Source organism: Pygoscelis adeliae, unplaced genomic scaffold, assembly GCF_000699105.1.
Source record: "Pygoscelis adeliae isolate BGI_AS28 unplaced genomic scaffold, ASM69910v1 Scaffold222, whole genome shotgun sequence".
Lineage (NCBI taxonomy): Eukaryota > Metazoa > Chordata > Aves > Sphenisciformes > Spheniscidae > Pygoscelis > Pygoscelis adeliae.
Genome location: NW_008824309.1, coordinates 6,070,075 through 6,089,125, shown reverse-complemented (window position 1 = coordinate 6,089,125; position 19,051 = coordinate 6,070,075). Strand labels below are relative to the sequence as shown.

The 19,051-nt window shown below is 40.9% G+C and overlaps 2 protein-coding genes across 2 annotated transcripts in view; one reads left to right on the top strand and one right to left on the bottom strand.

Moving 5' to 3' along the window:
• Positions 1-10,235, top strand: part of CACNB4 (calcium channel, voltage-dependent, beta 4 subunit) — a 75,580-nt gene extending 65,345 nt beyond the window's left edge. Inside the window, exons 11-13 of the mRNA XM_009319030.1 lie at positions 2,061-2,156; positions 8,891-9,076; positions 9,710-10,235. Of these exons, the coding sequence (XP_009317305.1) occupies positions 2,061-2,156; positions 8,891-9,076; positions 9,710-9,715 (288 nt within the window). The 3' untranslated portion in view covers positions 9,716-10,235. The remainder of the gene's footprint in view (positions 1-2,060; positions 2,157-8,890; positions 9,077-9,709) is intronic.
• A 5,372-nt stretch (positions 10,236-15,607) lies between these two features.
• LOC103912652 overlaps positions 15,608-19,051 on the bottom strand; it is a 6,741-nt gene continuing 3,297 nt past the window's right edge. Inside the window, exon 3 of the mRNA XM_009319009.1 lies at positions 15,608-17,805. Within this exon, the coding sequence (XP_009317284.1) occupies positions 17,701-17,805 (105 nt within the window). The 3' untranslated portion in view covers positions 15,608-17,700. The remainder of the gene's footprint in view (positions 17,806-19,051) is intronic.

Below are 19,051 nucleotides of genomic sequence, written 5' to 3'. Positions count from 1 at the left end.
TCAGCAGGATCCCATAAAAGATTGTCTTGGATAACAAAGAAGCTCAGGAGAGCTGTGTGATCCTCGTGGACAGCTTCCTCCAAGCACAAGACTGATCTGTTCCTACATGGAACTGGGCAGGAGAGCAGTGTGGATGAACAGGGAACAGCCTGAGCTCAAACACAAAAAGGAGGCACACAGAAGATGGATGTGGGGACAGGCATCCTAGGAGGAATACATGCTGGGGGGAAGTTAAGAAAGCCAGAGTTCAGCTAGAACTAGCAAGAGATCTTAAGGGTAACAAAAAGGGCTTCTGTAAGAACGTGGCAAGCAGAAGGAAAGCTAAGAAAAGTGTGGGCCCACTGCAGTGTGTGGCAGGGACACACAGTAGCAGAAGGCTGATCTACCACCTACCTAACTGGACATATGCAAGACCAAGGGACCAGATGGGATTCATCTGAAGGAGCAGTCTCATGCCATTGCAAAGCTGCTCTCTGTTACCTTTTAAAGCTCATAGTGATCTGGGAAGGTTCCTGATAACTGGGAAAAGGCAGATGTCACATGCATTCTCAAGAAGGGTAAGAAGGAGAATCTGGGGAGCTACAGGCCAGTCAGTCTCACCTGTCCCTGGGAAGGTTATGGAGCAAATCCTCTGGGAAGCTGTTGCCCAGCCACATGCAGGACAAGAAGGGGATTGGGAGCAGCCAGCAGGGATTTACCAAGGCCAAATCATGCCTGACCAACCTGGCTGCCTTTTGTCATGAGATTATGACCCCAGCGGACAAAGGCTGTTGTTAGCCTTTACTTTAGCAAGGATTTGATGTGGTCTCCTTGTAGTATCCTGATGGGCAAATTGTTGAGATACGGTGTGGATAAGTGTGGACTATAGAGACGTGGAAGACTGGATGGACTGCCAGGTTCAGGATGCTGGTCAGAGGTACAAAGCCCGGCTGGCAGCTGGTTACCAGTGGTGTCACTCAGGGATCTGTAATGGGGCCAGTACAGTTCAACATTTTTGTTGATGGCCTTTGTTAATGTACAAGGTTGTGGACAATACCTAATTCTGGGGCAGGTTAGTGTGCCAGAGGGCAGGGCTGTCATTTAGAGGGACCTTGGCAGCCTGGAGAAACGAGCTGACAGGAACCTCTTGGAAGTTCAGCAAAGGCAAATACCAAGTGCTGCCCCTGGCCTGGAGTAGCCCCCTGCCTCAGGCCAGGCTGGGGCCAACTGGCTGGGGAGCAGCTGTGCAGCCCGGGACCTGGGGGTCTTGGTGGATAACAATTTGGACAGGAGTGAACAGTGTGCCCTTGCAGCAGAGAATCAGCTGCATGTTGGGCTGTACGAGCAAAGATGGGTCAATCCTGGCTTAGAGAGGTGGTGGGGTCTCCTTGGAAATGTGCAAAACTCAGCTGGACGAGGACCCGAGCAATCTGATCCAGCTGGCCTTATTTTGAGTGAGGGGTTGGCACAGACTCCTCTAGAGGTCCTTCCGACTTAAAAAATACTCTGTTCTATGCTCCTGTAATTTTCTTTGAAACTTTACAGAGAAATAACTTACGATTCCTAACTTTCCTGCCCCTTAAATTCTAGTAATGAACACAGTGGAAGAAAAAAAAAAAGTAATACGAACTGTGTGTAAAATACCTTCTGTACCCAAAATGCACCTCAGAACAGATTAAGTTACAGCGTTACTGCTACACAACATAACATGCTGCTACTGTTGTGCTGCAGTCAGTCCAGCAATCCAGTATAATTCTGTAAATATGTAATTTTCGTAGTCCTCTAGAAGACTACGTTTGTCAAAAATAACCTATTATTTCAAGTAGAATAAAGCAAAATCACCATTCGCGCTGCATTTGAAATATTTGCAAGGGATCAAACGTGATGCGGAGGGAAACGTGCACAGTGTTCAGGGAGGTTATCAGAAAGGTTTGTGCTTATATTCAAGGACAATATTTTATCCATTTTGTTAAACATAATGGAGAGCTTCTGAACTTGGTAATCCTCAAATGGGATGTCAGTCTGAGCTTTATGGAGATATGCGATTCTTAAACTCACATTTTCCTCTTTTCCTCTGTCAGGTTTTGCAGCGACTGATTAAATCTAGAGGAAAGTCACAAAGTAAACACTTGAATGTTCAGTTGGTGGCAGCTGATAAACTTGCACAATGCCCACCAGTAAGTACAGAAGAAAGGCTAAAGAACTTGTGATACGTGGAGTTTTAAAGATTTCTGCTGTGTTGGTCCTTGATTATAGCTGAGTTCATACGTTATCACTTCACTTTATGGCGATTCAGACAGCCCTGCAATTGCAACCCTCGATCAGCTTTTATTGCTAAGAAGTTGTTTGATACTTTCATCCTGATTATGTCCTATGCTGGGTTTATTGTGATCTTTGGCAAGGTGACAGGTCAAAAATGACGTGTATGGTAAAACTGATCTACTAGCACATGAGCAAATTACATCATTTGTGGAGCAGTGCTATCTTAAGGTTCCGAGGGGCCAAAGTCTCAGACTCCTGGTTTGAGAGGAGGCTGCAGAGGACTTTGCTTCAGCTGCATAGTGAGTTCAGACCCGCCGTCTGTACAGTGTGAGTCGTGTGTCTGCATGCATGTGATCCCTGAGCCTCCTGACACAGCAGCGCCTGCAAGCCACCTCATCGGAGCACAGTCACTGCTCACCGACCATTTTGTCAAAGATACTGATCACCTTCAATAACCTGCTGCTTAAGGAGCAGAGGTCCTGGATAGCTGATCAGGCAGGCAGACGCTGTACGGAAAAGCTGTACAGGTGTTTGGACAGGACAGCTCAAACTTGCTGTCATTTTTGAAAACCACGCCTGGTTTCTGTGACAGAGAAAGCCACTCAGTGGAAACAAACTTGGACGTGGACTTGCTTTTACAGTGTAGTAGCTGTGCGTAACGTTGGTCTGATAGTGCAGAGACTGCTCTTCGTACCAGGGGAATGATCAGGCAGTCCAGCCTATGGCTTGCTGATTGCCCATCTTTCTCATGCCGAAGAACTGTGAGTAGAAATCAGATTAATTCAGAGAAATTCAGAACAGACGCTGGGAAGGTTTCCATGATCATACTTTCTGACTTAAAATAGGCAAAGTGCTGGCAAAAGAAATGTCTTGGAACAATTTAGGAACAAATCTGGGAGTTGAGATCAGCAGAACAAATGCCCGACCCTAATGGTCAGATAATGCTTTTAGAAGACTTTGCCTTGTGTTATGTAGACCTTAAAGAGATTGCCTCCATTTCAGATGGCTTTTATTCTCAATTCAAATGAAAGTAACGAAGTTCAATGGAGTAATGACCCACAAGGATTTATTTCCATGAAACTTAACTTGGTTTTGTATGCTTCTTAAGATACCAAACTTCACAGCCTCTTCCGCTCTTGTCCCCACTCGCCATAAAAAGATGATTTGGGTATTTCTGGACCCTCCTCCTAAATTATAGCAATAGATGTTGCTTTTTAACTGTTCCCATTGGTAGGAATTGAGGCTGAGCCACATCTCCTTTAGGCCAGCGCTTTCATGCTCCTCAGATGTCCCAGAGCTACTGTTGGTGGGAATGGTGGCTCTCCATCCAGCAGAAAGGGAGACCTGGAGAGAGCTTTCTCTTTCTCTCTCCTCTTGCTCACCGGTTGACCTTTTAGGTTAGCTCCTGCCATCAGGTAGACCTTGCCTAATTGCTAGCTAGTGTGTGGAGACTGCCAGTCTCTGCTGCACCGGGGTGCCCGCCTTTGCCCGTCTGGAAGAGACCTCTGTGGCCTCAGGTTTGCCCAATGATTCTGCCTTGGCTTAGCAAGAGAGTGGGGTAATTCTGCATGTATGGATCAGCTTTCTGAAAAATACCGTTTCAAGCTGACTGACCCTGCTAGTGAGTTCAGGTTATGTTGGCTCAGTAGTTTCAGCCAGATACAAAATGAAGAATAATTAATGTGGATCTGTGAAAGCTTTTAATTTTGGTAGGTTTTTGTAGTGTTTTGGTGTATATTCAGGCTAGATTCACACTGAAATTTTAGAAAGCAGAGAAAAAAGGTAATCGGCTTGACTGAAATTTGTCCTCCTTATGTAAAAGCAGAATGGTTTAAGAATGTGTCCAGAATGAGAGATCTGATTCAAATTCCTCCTATGCCTGATACAGGGCAAGAATTTAAACAATCCAGAAAAGTGCTGGTGGTGGTATGTGTATGTGGGGGGGGGTGTGTGTGTCTCGATTTCTCCAGTTAAATACACTTTTTGCAGTGCCCACTATACCCCAGACAGCTTGCTGTTCCCCTGGCAGGCGTGGATTTCGCAGCCACCCTCCTGCTGTCCCTCTTGCCCCATCAGCACTACTTGCAGATGTCCAGCTGTCAAAAGTGGTAGATGGTGACTGCATATACATCCAGCTGGTTGTGTTACTGCAAAGACCTGTAAGCTTCTGGTTACAGTAACTGTAGATCGCTTTGCTCACTGTCTTATCCTTGTTTTCCACTTCGAGCAGCACTGAAAGATGTTCAAGCCATCTTGAGTTCTTCTGGAGAGCTAAGCTACATTATGTTTCTCACATGTAATTTTCTACTGAATTGTTATCTCTTAAAATGACAGAGAATTCCTGTGAGCCATTTGGGTCCCATTAATTAAATGAAAATTGTACACTTTTGTGTAGTACAAAATAATTTCTATAAAAGCATATACCTTCCTAACTCTTCATGGGTGTGAGCCAAGTTAAACGGAGTTGCACCTGCGCCTGTTTGAATACAGCTGGTGGTATTTACACCGAGCTGTCACTGAGCTTACACACAGAACAATCCGCTGCACATTCTTCACATTTGAAAGGTGTATTTATTTTTCCACCTGCACAGAGAAGCCTGTGCATGTTTCACAGCCTTGTTTGCTCTTTATACAGTGATTTCCTCTTACTCCACTTAGGGTTGCTCACATCAGTTGAAATGAGGCAAGTAGCTGCATTGATTGAAATAAACAGCGTGCAGCAGCAGGATGCATGTAGTAGCTTGTTTGTTGTATCATGGCACTTAGATTGGCCGTCCCCAGGATCTAGTAAACTCTGCCTTAACACCCAGTCCTGTAATGGTATTTTGTTGCCTAAGGCAACAAAGTTGAGGCCTCACCTGGATAAGAAAAATATTTCCAAATTTCAGAGTATCCACATTTCAAACATGTAACCGTACTTGCTCAGAGGCTGCCTTCCACTCTGACTTGCACAACAGCCTTCTGCAGAAACCATCTGATCAGTTGTGCACTGTTTCATTTCAAGAAAGTTATTGCTCGCTCAGAGCACTCGAAGGGAGATGAGAGTCTTGGTTAAGTTTAAATTAAAGGACCAAGTTGATCCATGATTTAATTAAGTAAAAGTATACTGCTAAGACCAAAGATGACGCTGTCCGTCTTCTGCACTGTGACCTGTTTCATCTGTTTTGCAGCTCAAATTCCTGCAAGAGGAGTATTTGTTTAAAGTCAAGATACTTGAAAACCATAAAAACCTCATTTTTTTTCATTTGCTGAGAGCCAGCCTGAAGTAATCAGATGGTGCTGTATGTCTAGACATTTTAAAAATAGCTGTCTTTTTTGGCATATTTAAGTTCAGGAACTGCTTTCATTATTAATTCCTTGCTAATCTTTCACTGATGCTGTTCAAGCCAGTGCTAAGTGTGCCTGTCACTGCATGACTCTGTTAAGCAGGAACATTATATGGCTCAAAGAAACATGAACTGTACTAACCGTACAGCTTTGAATACGCTAGCCATATACAGTTCAGTATGATTGTTTTTTTTTTTAACTTTTGGATTCATGCCAATGCTGAGAGAGGGTACATACCCCTCTGGTCTATTTGACGTAACCTGAACTAAAATGCATTGGTATAACTAAAAATAGCCAGCGCACCAGATACATCTACAAGTTCAAATTCCTCCTCCTTCTCAGGTACACCTCTATCCTTGCCGTTCTGTCTGGGGCATCTTTGCCCCCAGAGCCTGACCTCAGAGAGTAAGATGCAATTTGGGATTGTCCTTAGCTGTACTAACTCTGGGCTATGCCTGAGGCTCAGTCCCTCTTACACTCCCTCTCCCGAGCATTCCTGTGGGTGAGGAGGATGCCTCTGTAGTCATGACCATTTTATTTTGTGTTGCTAACAGGGGGTAATGCACCTACAAATTATAGGGTAATGCACCTACACCTACAATGAAGAGTATTCATTGACCTGCTTGCTGCTAAAACCCCATGCAGCTGAAAACATGCCTTGAGACAGAATTACCTCGCAACCTGCAAAGCTGAGTTTTGTACAGTAAACCAAAAGAAATAGCAGAGGACAGTGGCAACTAATTTTATCTTCTCTTCAGGAAAGACCACTGCTTTAATATATATCACTTAAGAAATACTAGTATATGGAAATGCTCATATGATAACTATTTTACGCATGTTGTAAGAAAATACTGCGGTGAATAAAATGCGTTGTAAGGAGAACTGGGAAGAAACTGCTTTACTCCATGACCCTTACAAACAAGGATCTCCTTAAAAGATTCTTTCCTCCCAAACACATAGAAATAGAACAAATGCAGTTTAGCTCTGAGCAGAACTGTTGAATGCAAGAAAAAAACCTGAGTGCTTTCTCTGTAATTTATTTTCCCTGTAAAACGCTGTAGAGCCCTGGCATCGGGATCCTGCCGGTTCTGCAGCTTTTCCAGGTGACCTTCAAATGACAGCCTGAGAGAGGCTCACCATTACCGGTCCTAGTGTTATTTTACAGTTAACTGTTAAAAAGGTGACAGTTGTACTGCAACTGTTAAAAGTTCTTCTTCCCTAAATTCAATTTAATTGAGATCACTGTCAAAAGACCACATGAAGCTACATACCGTCACAGAACTGGGCGGTTTAGGTGTGTTAGCGAGAGTGCTAGCTGTGCCATTTCTTAGAAGTGCACGAAGCTGTTACTCCGTTACGAAAGGAAGCCATAGGCAGCAGTACTGGCGTTCCCATCTCTGATCTCTTTGTCTTGCCTCCACCTTGCAGCACGTTTAGTTATGCCAATACAGCATTTTGTGAGCTCCCTGAATCAACTGATCCAGGTTAAAAAGAGACTTGAGAAACAGTTCCCTAGTTTAGCAGGAGGAGGTTGGAGGGTGTTGGAAGAGTATTCATTGACCTGCTTGCTGCTAAAACCCCATGCAGCTGAAAACAGGCCTTGAGACAGAATTACCTCGCAACCTGCAAAGCTGAGTTTTGTACAGACGGCCAGAGCTGCCCTCAAATTGGTGGCCGGCTGTGCAAAGAATGAACAGCGGAGGAGAGCTGCTTACTGGTCTCAGACCAGAAAATGACAATATTCGTTCTTTATTTAAGAAAACACATTATATTCCAAGTGTAATGTTTTAATTTCAGTATTTTCCAAAGCAAAGTATATGTAAGCAAACCACTCTTTTACTTCCTAACTTAACTATGTTTGAATTACTAACTTCTTCCACAAATGATGATGTGAGTGATATAATGGAATATGTAGTGTATCAACGTGTTTAAATAGCAAAGGAAGGGTGTAAAGGGTACAGATAAATAGAGGAGCAAAACAAGCAGCAATAAACACTGAATTCCGCCGAAGGATGTAGCGTTAGGAGTATTCTTATCAGAAGAAAACTCCATACTTGCTGGCAGAGGAGGAAACATTTCTCTACCATGCTGATAAGAGAGAATAAATTATAAAATAAATAAAACGGCTTTAGTATTAAAGTAAGTTCTGGACCAGACTTTTGGGCAGGTGGATGCACAATCAAGATTTGTGATAAATTAATCATGCAGTTTTATATCTTATTCTAGAGATGTCAGCTCTGTGTATATTGGATAGATGTATAAATATGCATGGAGGAAAAGCAGCCCGTGGTTTGTATCTGTTACTCTTAACACCTTCAACACCTGCACTTAGTTTTCATTTCCTGTGCTATTTTCACAATGTTGTTTTTCCACTAAGGCGCGAGTTAAGATTAAAGATGAGGTACGAAATTTCACTGCTGAAAATATGTTTATATTCCTCTTGAGGGACTCAGTGTATGACGGTTTACTATCAGCTGTTTGTTACCAGCGTGACAACTGTTGTGCTGATAAATAATCTAAAAACATTCTCTGCAGAGCGTCCCTTTGACTTCTTGGGTAGCACAGAAGCCACATGGCTTTGAATTCCTTCCACGTTCACTGGTAAATAGCCTTTCTGTGGATTGCATGGTGAGCAGGTCTGAGGCAAGTACCAGGACTTGTGGCAGGTACTGTCCCCTGGTACACAGATTAGTAGGGAAAAAGGTCGTACCTGCATGGTCTTGCAGATTTGAGAACAGATAGGTAAGACTATCCAGACAGGCATAAATGAAGGTAGTTAAAAAACAGTGCATGGAGAAGGTCTCTGAAGAATTCCCAGCTGCAAGCATCTGAACGGCTGGATGTCATGCAGTAGCCTTGCTGAAGCAGAAATACTGCTGCTAACAGAACTGCCTGCTGCGTTCACTGAAGTGGAAGTGCTTTTAGGGGCATCATCACTCTGGAAGTGTGTTCACAATTAGGATGAGAGAAGTATGCATGAGTCCTTGGGTCCAAAACCAATGCAAAGCACCCCTGTGGTACTCTGACATCTGGCTTCAGTTCCTATCTTAGAGGAAAATAAATTCATTAAAGGAGTCTTGTGCCTTTGAGTGTGGTAGGGCTCACGCAATGTCCAGTGAGCCTCGCTGAAAGCATACAGTGAATTCTGAGAGCTCTGGCTTTTGATCACCTTACAAACCCACTTGTATAATTTTCTGTGGCAATCCCATGCTCTGATTCTTATTTATTGAATTTTAAAGGATTAGCGTGATGAGAATTGTTTAACATCGCTTTCTTTTCATCTGTAACATTGTAATGAACCAAACTTTGTTGTTGTGATCAGGAAATGTTTGATGTAATTTTGGATGAAAATCAGCTTGAAGATGCTTGCGAACACTTGGCAGAATATCTTGAGGCATACTGGCGTGCTACTCACACCACCAGTAGCACACCCATGACTCCTCTCCTTGGGCGAAATTTAGGATCCACTGCACTTTCACCATATCCTGCTGCGATCTCTGGATTACAGGTATGAAAACACATTTCCGCCCCAAACACCAGTGCAGATCAGGTGGGTTTTTTTAATCTATGGGAAAATAGCGTAAGATGTTTTATATAGCATAACTTACATTTGCTTCGTTAGTTATTATTCACTGTTTGGCCACTGCCAGCAGTAAGAAGGCAAGCTAAGGCCCGTAATCAGTGAAGAAGCAGTTGCCGGCTGAGTGCTGAAGCACGGTGGCTGCTCTTGCTTTAAGGGGAAACAAAATGGCCGTAAGTTTTCTGGCAAGGAGTGAGTTCTTGAGGCAGAGTTAAATGGCACTCTGTCCAGTGGTATCGTAGCCCTATTAGAAAGCGGCCTTTTTTTAATCTGGAAAAAATGTCACTGCAAATGAGACCCTGTCAGATTGAGAATAAGCATGTACAGTATGTCACAGCAGTTGAGCTAACAGCTACTGTATTTAAGAATGCAGAACAGTGTCTGTAATGATCCCTTTTATTTCTACCCTCATAACTTCACAAAACATTCACTTTTGGGTGAAAAACTTCCATGCTTGTCTCTTGTATCAGCAAAATGCCTTCACCTTTTTGAGTTCTTTGAGTGTGAATAAAATACATTTTTTTACTCATTGAAAAAAATTCTGACCATCTTTTTCCACAGGGATAGCTCAAAAACGGCTGAACTTTGAAACTTCAAACGTGGCATGTAAATAGTCCTTAATGAGAAGTACGTGCTTTACTAAGTTTGAAAACAGAAAATGTTTTTGGTTAATAGTTACGAATGCTTGAGAAGATCAGGATTGCAGCGAACTTCTAAGTCTGAAAGTTTCAGAAGGAGTTCTGTATGTGTGTGACTTTCTAGGAGTGTGCACTTTCTAATGTATGTCAAAAGTAGAGTTGAGCAAATTACATTTAATGAATAACTCACCTGACAGATTTAACCTCTGTTCTGCTTGTAGAGTATCTGGAAGCAGGTAACAATTTTGAAGGAAATGATGCATTGTTCAGTGTTTTCAACTAACATAAAGCTGTTTTTTCTGTGAGTGAATTGCACTTCACTGAAGGTGCATGGTACTTGACACTCACATTTCTAATGCTGTGCTTGATTTTATTAGGGTCAGTAAGTCACTGTTTCCTGACTGGCTGAATGCACAAGCACTGTTCTATTAATAATAACATGCACATGTAAACTGTTGTTTCCATTTTCACTTGCCTTAAAATTTCAGTTTTCCATCCCTTCATGACAATAAAATACCATCTGCAGAACATTCACCTCTTCAGTTTCATTTTGAAAACTGGGTGTATCCACAGAATTTTTTTCAGGCATTTATTTCTCTCTGATCAATGGACACCAGCAGTAACTGTGAAATGTTGCTCCATTTACTTAGGGAAAACTCACACTGAAGATGAAAATCACCCCTGTGCAGTGGGCTGGCTGAAGGTATGCATCACTTAATCCCCACTTCACCCTAATTGTGAAGGCTTAGGTGGGACTTGAATGGTGCTAGTTCTCTGCAGAGGGGTAAATTTCTCCCTGAGTGAATGACGCCCAACTAGAGACTGCAGGATTTGGCTTTCAGTGCCGCTTAAGTGGTCAGGCCCATTTAAGGAGTTCTGATGTTTCACGTGGTTATCTCGCAGTAAAGATTTCCATCATCTGAAGTGCTTGTCCACCTAGAGGTGTTATACTAATGCAAGCCTTTGGAAGGATTTGCATCAGTTTTAACTGTAATGAATGGGGTATGGTAATTAGAAAGCACTCACACAAATCCTGGGAATTAAACTAGCTTAGGTGCTTATGATACATTAAGAATTTATACTTCTTATGACCTTGTGATTCCTTCTTGCCCGATACCTTGGGGAACTGAACACCAAAAGCCCAGAGCCTCGTGTAACAGTCACACCTGAGAATGATACAGATTTGCTGGGACAATCTGTACATACTTCACCTAATCAAGCTTTAGGAGTATCCCTTCTTTACTTGATTGTGGCTTGGACTTTAGTTTACTGAGAATTGAAACTTCTGATTTAACTTAAGTCTTTGGGCTTCGTGAAGGTTATCAGGGTGAAGTTAAATGGCATAGATACCGAAGAGTCAGAGTAAAAGAGAGGGTATATGCGACAGCGTGCTCTGGCTGTGTCCCGTCGCACCGTGGGTGGTACACCTGCCAAAGCCGGTGGTCATTTGGTCCTTGGTCATCATGACCTTGCCTAAAGGGGAAGATGTCGAGGTTGAGCTGTGTGTGTTTGCAGTCCTCAATAGGAAGAGTAAATTTTATCATTGCTAACTCCTAGGGGCCAGTCGTTTGCCTTTGTGGCTGATCCCTGGTTAGCTCTAAACCCACACGGTTTAGTCTAATTTCAGCGAATGGACTTAAATCCTATAGTTCAAGTTTTGGGGATATGTGTTTCTTAGGCTCCAGAGGATTTGCATTTTAAGTCCATTACTGCAGAAAACGTAATGCAGTTTATCTTTCCAACTGTGCTGCAGGATCAAAAGTTATTTGGGGAATAAGACCAGCATGTAACCACACCAGTGTTGTGCCACGCTTACACCTCTCAGGAGGTAAAGAGCGGGGTCAGAATGACTGCACAATCGAGGCAGGGAAACAGGAAGGTTCCTAGAAGGGAGCAGGTTGCGGCCAGAAAGGTAAATTACTACAGGGAAGATAGAGGGTGTGAGCGCAGAAAGTTGAAGTTGCAATTGATTAGGTGATTACGTATCCAAATTGCATGCCTAGGTCAAGTAAATATGAGAAGCATAATTTGCGAAGAAAATATGTGGACTTTGACATGTAATCGCTGCTAAAACATGAGGCTGTAAGGAAAACTTGGGGATAATGTGGTAGAAGTTGCTACCCACTAGCTGAGTGTGTGAATTTGCAGAAGGGCACCTTTCTGTGCCAGCTCGTTACGTGGAATCTCTCAGTGAGTAACCGTGGTAGCATCAGTCCGCAGAAAGAGATGCGACATCGTATCTGCTGTGCTGTAAATGTATACCTATCTGCACAGTTACTTCCCCCATGCAGACAAGCCTTCTGTTATAAATTATGCAGCTAAACAGTTGCCATACAGAGAGGGCGTAGCAACAGGAGGAAGGTTTTGTAGCACAGAGAGCATCGGCCAGAATTTCAGAGCTGAGAGGAGCCGGTGATGCTGTCTGTGCACAGGAACCTGAGGGCACAAGAGTGCAACCATCGCGGCAGCGTTCTCTTGGCAATTACAGGATCAGAAGAACAACACTGGGTGTGTAATCTAGAGAAAGAAAAGTACTGACCGAGTTCGTTCTGAGAGTACGGATGGCTGTACTCTTGAGAGGTTTAATGGGTGGTGACAGCAAACAAAAAAATTTTTTAGGCTATTTCTTCATTGTGCCGGTTTACTGCCAGACAAAAATACGAACTAATTTTGTTCATGTCACAAATGTCGCACATTATCATTATGGGAACGTGAGGATAGCAGAGGCTAAACCTTTTAGTTAACAAGTTATCTTAAAAAAGGATTTTCTGGCAACATATTTAAAATATTTATTATGTTTTAGTTGAGAGAATTTGTTAATGTCTAATGATTTTAGCCACCCCTTAGCTGCCTGGTTAGCAGTCCATCATTTGTTTGGTCATATGAAGGTTTTTAAGCAGGGCTCAGAGCTGCACCTTGTAAAAAAACCCAACCCAAACCAAACCAACAAACGCTTTCAGATGTTTTCTAAAACCACATAAATCAATGCTTGAAATTTTCTAAGCAGAATAGAAGCATGAATGTTATGTTCATGATCAGAGAAAAGTGATAAATGCTGAATACATCAGCTCACTTTTCATGCTAAATGGCCTGTAATATTTAACAAGGTGAATACCATAAGGTACGCATCGTAATACTGCGTTTGGTCTGCTTTCAGCTCTAGGAACCAGACTATTCTTGTAACCCGTTCCTGTAGCATACAGACTTTAATATAAAATGAGTAACACAAAAGTGGATGGATTCTGAAAGACCTCAGAATAAGTCTGAAAACAAACTAAAAAACGTCAAATACTCTTTGTCTGTATTAATGCTTGGATTCTTTGCAACTCGTAGAGCCAGCGTATGAGGCACAGCAGCCATTCTGCAGAGAACTCTCCAATTGAGCGACGAAGTCTAATGACCTCAGATGAAAATTATCACAACGAAAGGGCTCGGAAGAGCAGGACCCGCTTGTCTTCCAGTTCCCAACACAGCCGAGATCACTATCCTCTAGTGGAAGAAGAATACTCTGACTCATACCAGGACACTTACAAACCCCATAGGAACCGAGGATCCCCTGGAGGATACAGCCATGATTCACGACACAGGCTTTGAGTTCAAGAACCTGGGGAAAAACAGTATTCATCAGTTGATAACTTGCCATAACGTAGCTAGGAAAAAAGAAAAAAATCATCTTAATTTGGCAGAGGTAACGCGGTTATACTGAAGTTGCACTCTGCTGTCATTTGATGTTAAGTAGGGGGCAAAAAAAAGTTACCACGCCCTTACATTTATGCCCGATCATATAGGTTGTTTTTTGGATTTTTATTTTAGTAGAGCGTTTGCATTTATAGCCATACTTTTTCATGTCGTTAGATATTAGACACATCCGTTTGTAATTTAGGGTAATTATCAAGGCACTTATAAAATAATTTCCTGTGCTGGAAATTCCAAATGACCAGTTCCAGTTGGAACCAATTTATAAACCAATTCCTGTTGGAATTTGGGTGAATTGACTGGAAAGTCGACTTGATCATGTTGCAATCAATCGAAGAAAAAAAAAAAAAAGAAATGAAACATCTGAAAATTACAAACCACTAGAAGCCAGAAAGTCAGCTACAGTATTTGTTTGCTGGGAGCTCAATTTACATTTAAAGTTAGAATAAAAGGGTTTATTCTAACTACTTATTTCCAGAATGGCTTTTTCAGACAAACCAAATGTAAACTATTGAGAGTGCCAAATATCACAAATTATTGCAGCAGTTACAAAATACTTTCCAGTTTGAAATTATTTTTAGACCTGGCATGAATGTTGCAGCAAAATGATTTCTTTAGTTTAGCCAGTACTGACATTTTTGTTGCGGTCAGCAGTGATGAACTATGACAGGATAAGGGGAAATAGAAACAGGAAAACGAACAAACTTACGAATAGTTTGTATGGTTAGAAGTTGAGAATAGTCTTTTGTTTTTCCCCTCTCGTTTACCTGAATACAGCTAGTAGTCCCAAAATGGAACATTAGTGTATAGATACGTAATATTTTTTCTCCCATTTTTAGTATTCTGCCTTTTTAATGGAAAACAATACACTCTTCTTACCCAGTATGTAGAGTACCTACATTCCAGTACATCTGAGTACCTTCCTATGTGTTACATCTTTCAAAATCCAGCTTTGAATGTCTGAAAACTCCAGCATCGCGCAAGAACTCTCCAGATGGGTTTAAATTTCAGTAGTGATATCTGAGGGAAGGGGGCAGGGTTAAATACTCGTAAACGATGAACATTTAAAATAACATATCGGCCGGAATTAGCTTGCAATAAAAATGGGAGTATCAGAAAAAAAGCTGCTCTCAGTAGAGCTGACATTTTTGATTCAAAGAACTACGATGAATCTTCGGAGATATTGCTGCCTTACTTCCCAACAACCGCTTCTTTTCACCTACCGAGTCTTCAGTTTCTTTAAATAGATAAATTTATGTGATTGGACCTTATGTCTTACATGATCAGTGAAGCCTTAGATCCAGTGTGATTGAAAAATTTACCATAATTGACCGTTTTGTACAGCCCACTAATGTCTTTAAGCAGAGACTCCTGAAATTCCCCACTGCATGCATTTTCTAAAATTGACAGAACTATGCTGAACGTGCATTTTTTTAATGCAAGTTCATGTCAAAACTATTTTTTCAAAAATGAGGATCATTAACTTTTGTATTTGCTTATTTTCTTCCCAAACCCTGCTAAAAGGAGGCTTTAAAAGCATGTAGCACTAAATGAATTTCCTGAATATTACGGTTTCTTCTACTTTCTGGACCAGCTGGCCAAGATCGCTGGTATTTTCCACCACCGTTGAGTCTGGTTATCTTCTTGATGTTAACGATGAGAAAAGTGATTTGTCTCATATCTGGTACAACCAAAAATGATGTACATCTCTAGCAGCATTAAAAGATTGCAGATGCATGATTAAGTTTTTAAGCAACCTCACTGCCTAAAAGGCAGCCTTCAACGCCACTAGATGATTCGAATGGGCCAGTTACCAAGGAAAAAATGAAAATATCTGCATCCATTGGAGTAACGGAGTTAAGAATGGATATGACAGGCCTGATCCTGTTCGATTTTCTCAGGCTGAATGCCTGCAGATTGCATTCCAGAGCATTTAGGCTGAGAAAGCACTGCAGGATCTGGTCTGGGAATGGTAGCTTCAGCTGCCTTCTCTTAACGTTTTCTGCTATAGCACAGTGGAGCATACTCCAGTAATTTTTACAAACCTTTGTTACGTGTACAGCACACATACCTGCATGAGAAAGAAGGCATTAGGCGAAACATTTTTTCTATAAGCTTTAATAAGTTTCTTGTTTGTGTGCATTAAAGTATTAATTGCAAAGGATGCACTGAGATGTATAAACCTAGATTAGACAGCTGTTTATCTTTATTCTGTGGTAGCATTAGGTATCAGATCATTTAACTGCTTGAAGATATTTGCATTTTAATGGCAGGTAGCTGCGAAGCACCTACATATATTTTCTAGTAAACAAGGTTACTGCTTTATCATTTCCTAGACAAAAGTGTCATTTATTTCTAGAGCCTTTTGGAGCCTTGGTTTTAAGTCTTCCATGTCATGCTAGTAAAGGGAAAGATCGACACAACATGTATGCACAAATTCCATCACCTGCAGCATCTGAAGTGCCAAAACTACTTTGTTTGTTCTAATAAAAACAAGCTTGTGAGGGAAGTCGTGTCTTGTCTTGAACGAACACATCGAGTTCCTTTATTACGTGGGTTTAAGTTTACTATTGTATGTAAGTAGTTTACCCTCTCCTCTCCCACTGCCCGTTCCATTTTAATGTAAGAAATCAGTTATAAGTGGTCCAGCAGGTCTCCTTGCTTGCTGGTTTTTTTCTTCTTTGAAGATAGATACATCTTTAAGTACAAATATACCGAACGTGCTGATAGATTATTAATTTATTCTAGATACAAGCTATGGGAACTCTTTATTTTAAAAAGTAAATTATTTTTAGGAAACAACGGTAATCAGTAAAAGCTGCAATGTTGATCAGGACATATTAACTCATAGTATTTGTATTAGAACTTCAGCAATGCTAGCCAGCTGTATTGTGATTTATTATGCAATGGCGCTATATAAAATTGTGAAGTTCATGTATTCCTGAATGAATACGAGTAAGACTAATTTTCCAGTCCTCATACCATTTCTTCTTGTTATTAAAATATTATTAAAGATCAGAGTTCTGTTCCTAAGCTCTGGCTTATACAGAGGATTTTTAGAAATGTTTATAAAAGCTTTGTTGTTGTTGTTGTTGTTATCCACGTTTTTCCATTAGGACACTTTTGGATTAATGATAATTTAGCCAATACAGGTGATAACAACAATCTTAATAGCTAAAGACAATATATGTCAGTGCATTCATAAGTTTGTGAATGAATTAACAAGGTATTTTAAAAATCTTGAAGCCACTATGAAGACAATTAATTGTTAAACTTTTAATTTAAAATACTTTGGCAAATTGTATTTAACAGATGTACGGGTTCTTTTACTGGTTCCGTAGATTAACATTTAGCCCATGGGATGTGCAACTCGCAACTGATTATGTTTTCTGAGTATATTATGAAATTAAGTTTAAAGGGATGCAACTAAAGCTGTTCTAGATCAGATTTTAGTTTATAAACAGTGGGCCAAATTAGATGATCATTTTCTAAACAGGTCGGCCTGGCAAAAATCAGTTCCTCTGCTTGAGAATGGATAGCGCAGTCTGGCCCGACACCTAGATTTTATCCTGAAAAAATCATCGTGCCATGGAAATCAGGTGGCGCCCCTGATTTTGTACTTGATAAGCAAGAGCAGTTTCTGAAGCAAGTGCTGTTGTCTCTTGCCGGTCACCCTACTTTTCAGCTACGGGGCACTCAGCCTGCTCCTGACACCATGTCTTTTTGACTTAACTCTGATGGACCCAGATAAATTAAGCGTGCTTGGGATTGGAGGTGGCTCTGTGACTCGGCAGACACAGTTGCCAGCGATCGTACTTGGAGCGTTAGTGTTGGGTTTGCTGCAAATAGGAAAACATTTCACTGTGTTTTCTCCAGGTTTGAAATATCTGAAGTTGATATTTGGGGGTTTAATCTCTTGTGCTCCTTGCTTTTAAAATAACGTTTAATACGTACTTAAGAAAGTGAAAATTACAAAAAGGAGGAAAGGGAGCTGTAGGAATAACAAGATGACGGTAGTTCCTCTGGATGTGCGTAGGCCCGTAACTTCCAGTGCCGCTTGACTGCAAATCTTCTGAATTCAGTTTGGTCTCAATACCGTAGACTTCTCTGAAACGTCCCAAAGTGTCGTATCTTCACTGAATTACCATTCTCAAAATAATATTGCTAATACTGTTACTTTATAGCATACTGATTTGGGTAAGTTAAGGCTTTCGTGAGTCATTTTTTCTTTAAGAATGTATTAAATGCGTCCTCCGCTATATTTTGTTTTCCAAGTTCAGTGCCTATGAAGCCTGTCCTTGATTCCATGGTCGTCTCTTTTTTCTGGAGCCAAAGCAATTGGACACCACAAAAGAAAAAAAAATCAAACACATATTTTGTAAAATACCATTTATACAAATCTGTTCCCACTCCTAAAGATCTGTATTTTAAAATTGGGTTGTATTACCCCAATCGGTATTAATACAAGTTTGGGTACGTGGGGTTCTGCTATCATGTATTTTGTTGCAGTTACCCCTCGGTCCTTCAAATAGTGGTTCTACAGAGAGTAACAAGACTGCAGGATACTGTAACGTAGCCAATTTTAACTCTGGGGAATCAAGTTCCCGCTATCTTTAAAATGATGCCAAAAGAGAGTGTATTATTTGAAAAGTCATCATTTGAATAACCTTTTTTAGATTGTTATTCAAGTCCAATTTATTTTATATAGAAAAATAAAGGTATGTCTTTAAAAATAAAGGGATGTTTTAATAATGTTGTAAAATGTATGTAAGGAATTAACTCGGAGAAAGAGCTGAAAATGCTACTTAGTACTGAAATTTGTGTTAAGATCTCTTTCGTGATTTGTGGAATCCATTTAAGAAGTCAAGAGAAATATTGTAATTGAATCCATATAGAGAACCTTGGGAGAAGGTAGAAATCATTTTAAAATGTCAGCAAGAGTGTGTCACTCCTTTATTCCTTCGAAAGCGGTGAAACTGGGAGTAGCAGTGGCTTGGTCTCGGTGACGTTTAGTAGACCTGCCTTTTCCCCTCAAATTTCTTGGCAGTGACTTACTATCTGGACTAGATCTTACAGGTACTACTACTGGGCACAGTGTTTGGTACCGTCTTCTCCGAGGGTCAGTATTTGCGAGGTCTGACCATAAATGTCACATACTGATTATCATATGCCTTACCAATACTTCCTGAAAAACAAAATGCAATTAAATTTAACACCACAGTCCCCTTCGATATTAATTCTACTCTGTATAAGCAGTAGAAAAATCCATATAGTGAGACAATATATTGTACAGTACAGAATAATATATTTTGCCAATGATATAAAAACAGAGCAAGGAAAAAGAAGCACACTTGTAATAGCACAATTTTACAATAATTCCACTATTGCATTTGGCATTGTTTTGGAAAAAAAGGGGTAGATATTTTGATCCCGCGTCAATGGATTTATTGCATTTTTCATCAGTTTAACTTGCTGCCTGACACGTCATCAGTTTATTTCTAAGCCTTGCATTTTGCATATGTGATTCATTTTTCAGTAACTTTTATTCCTTCCATACTATTTAATGAAG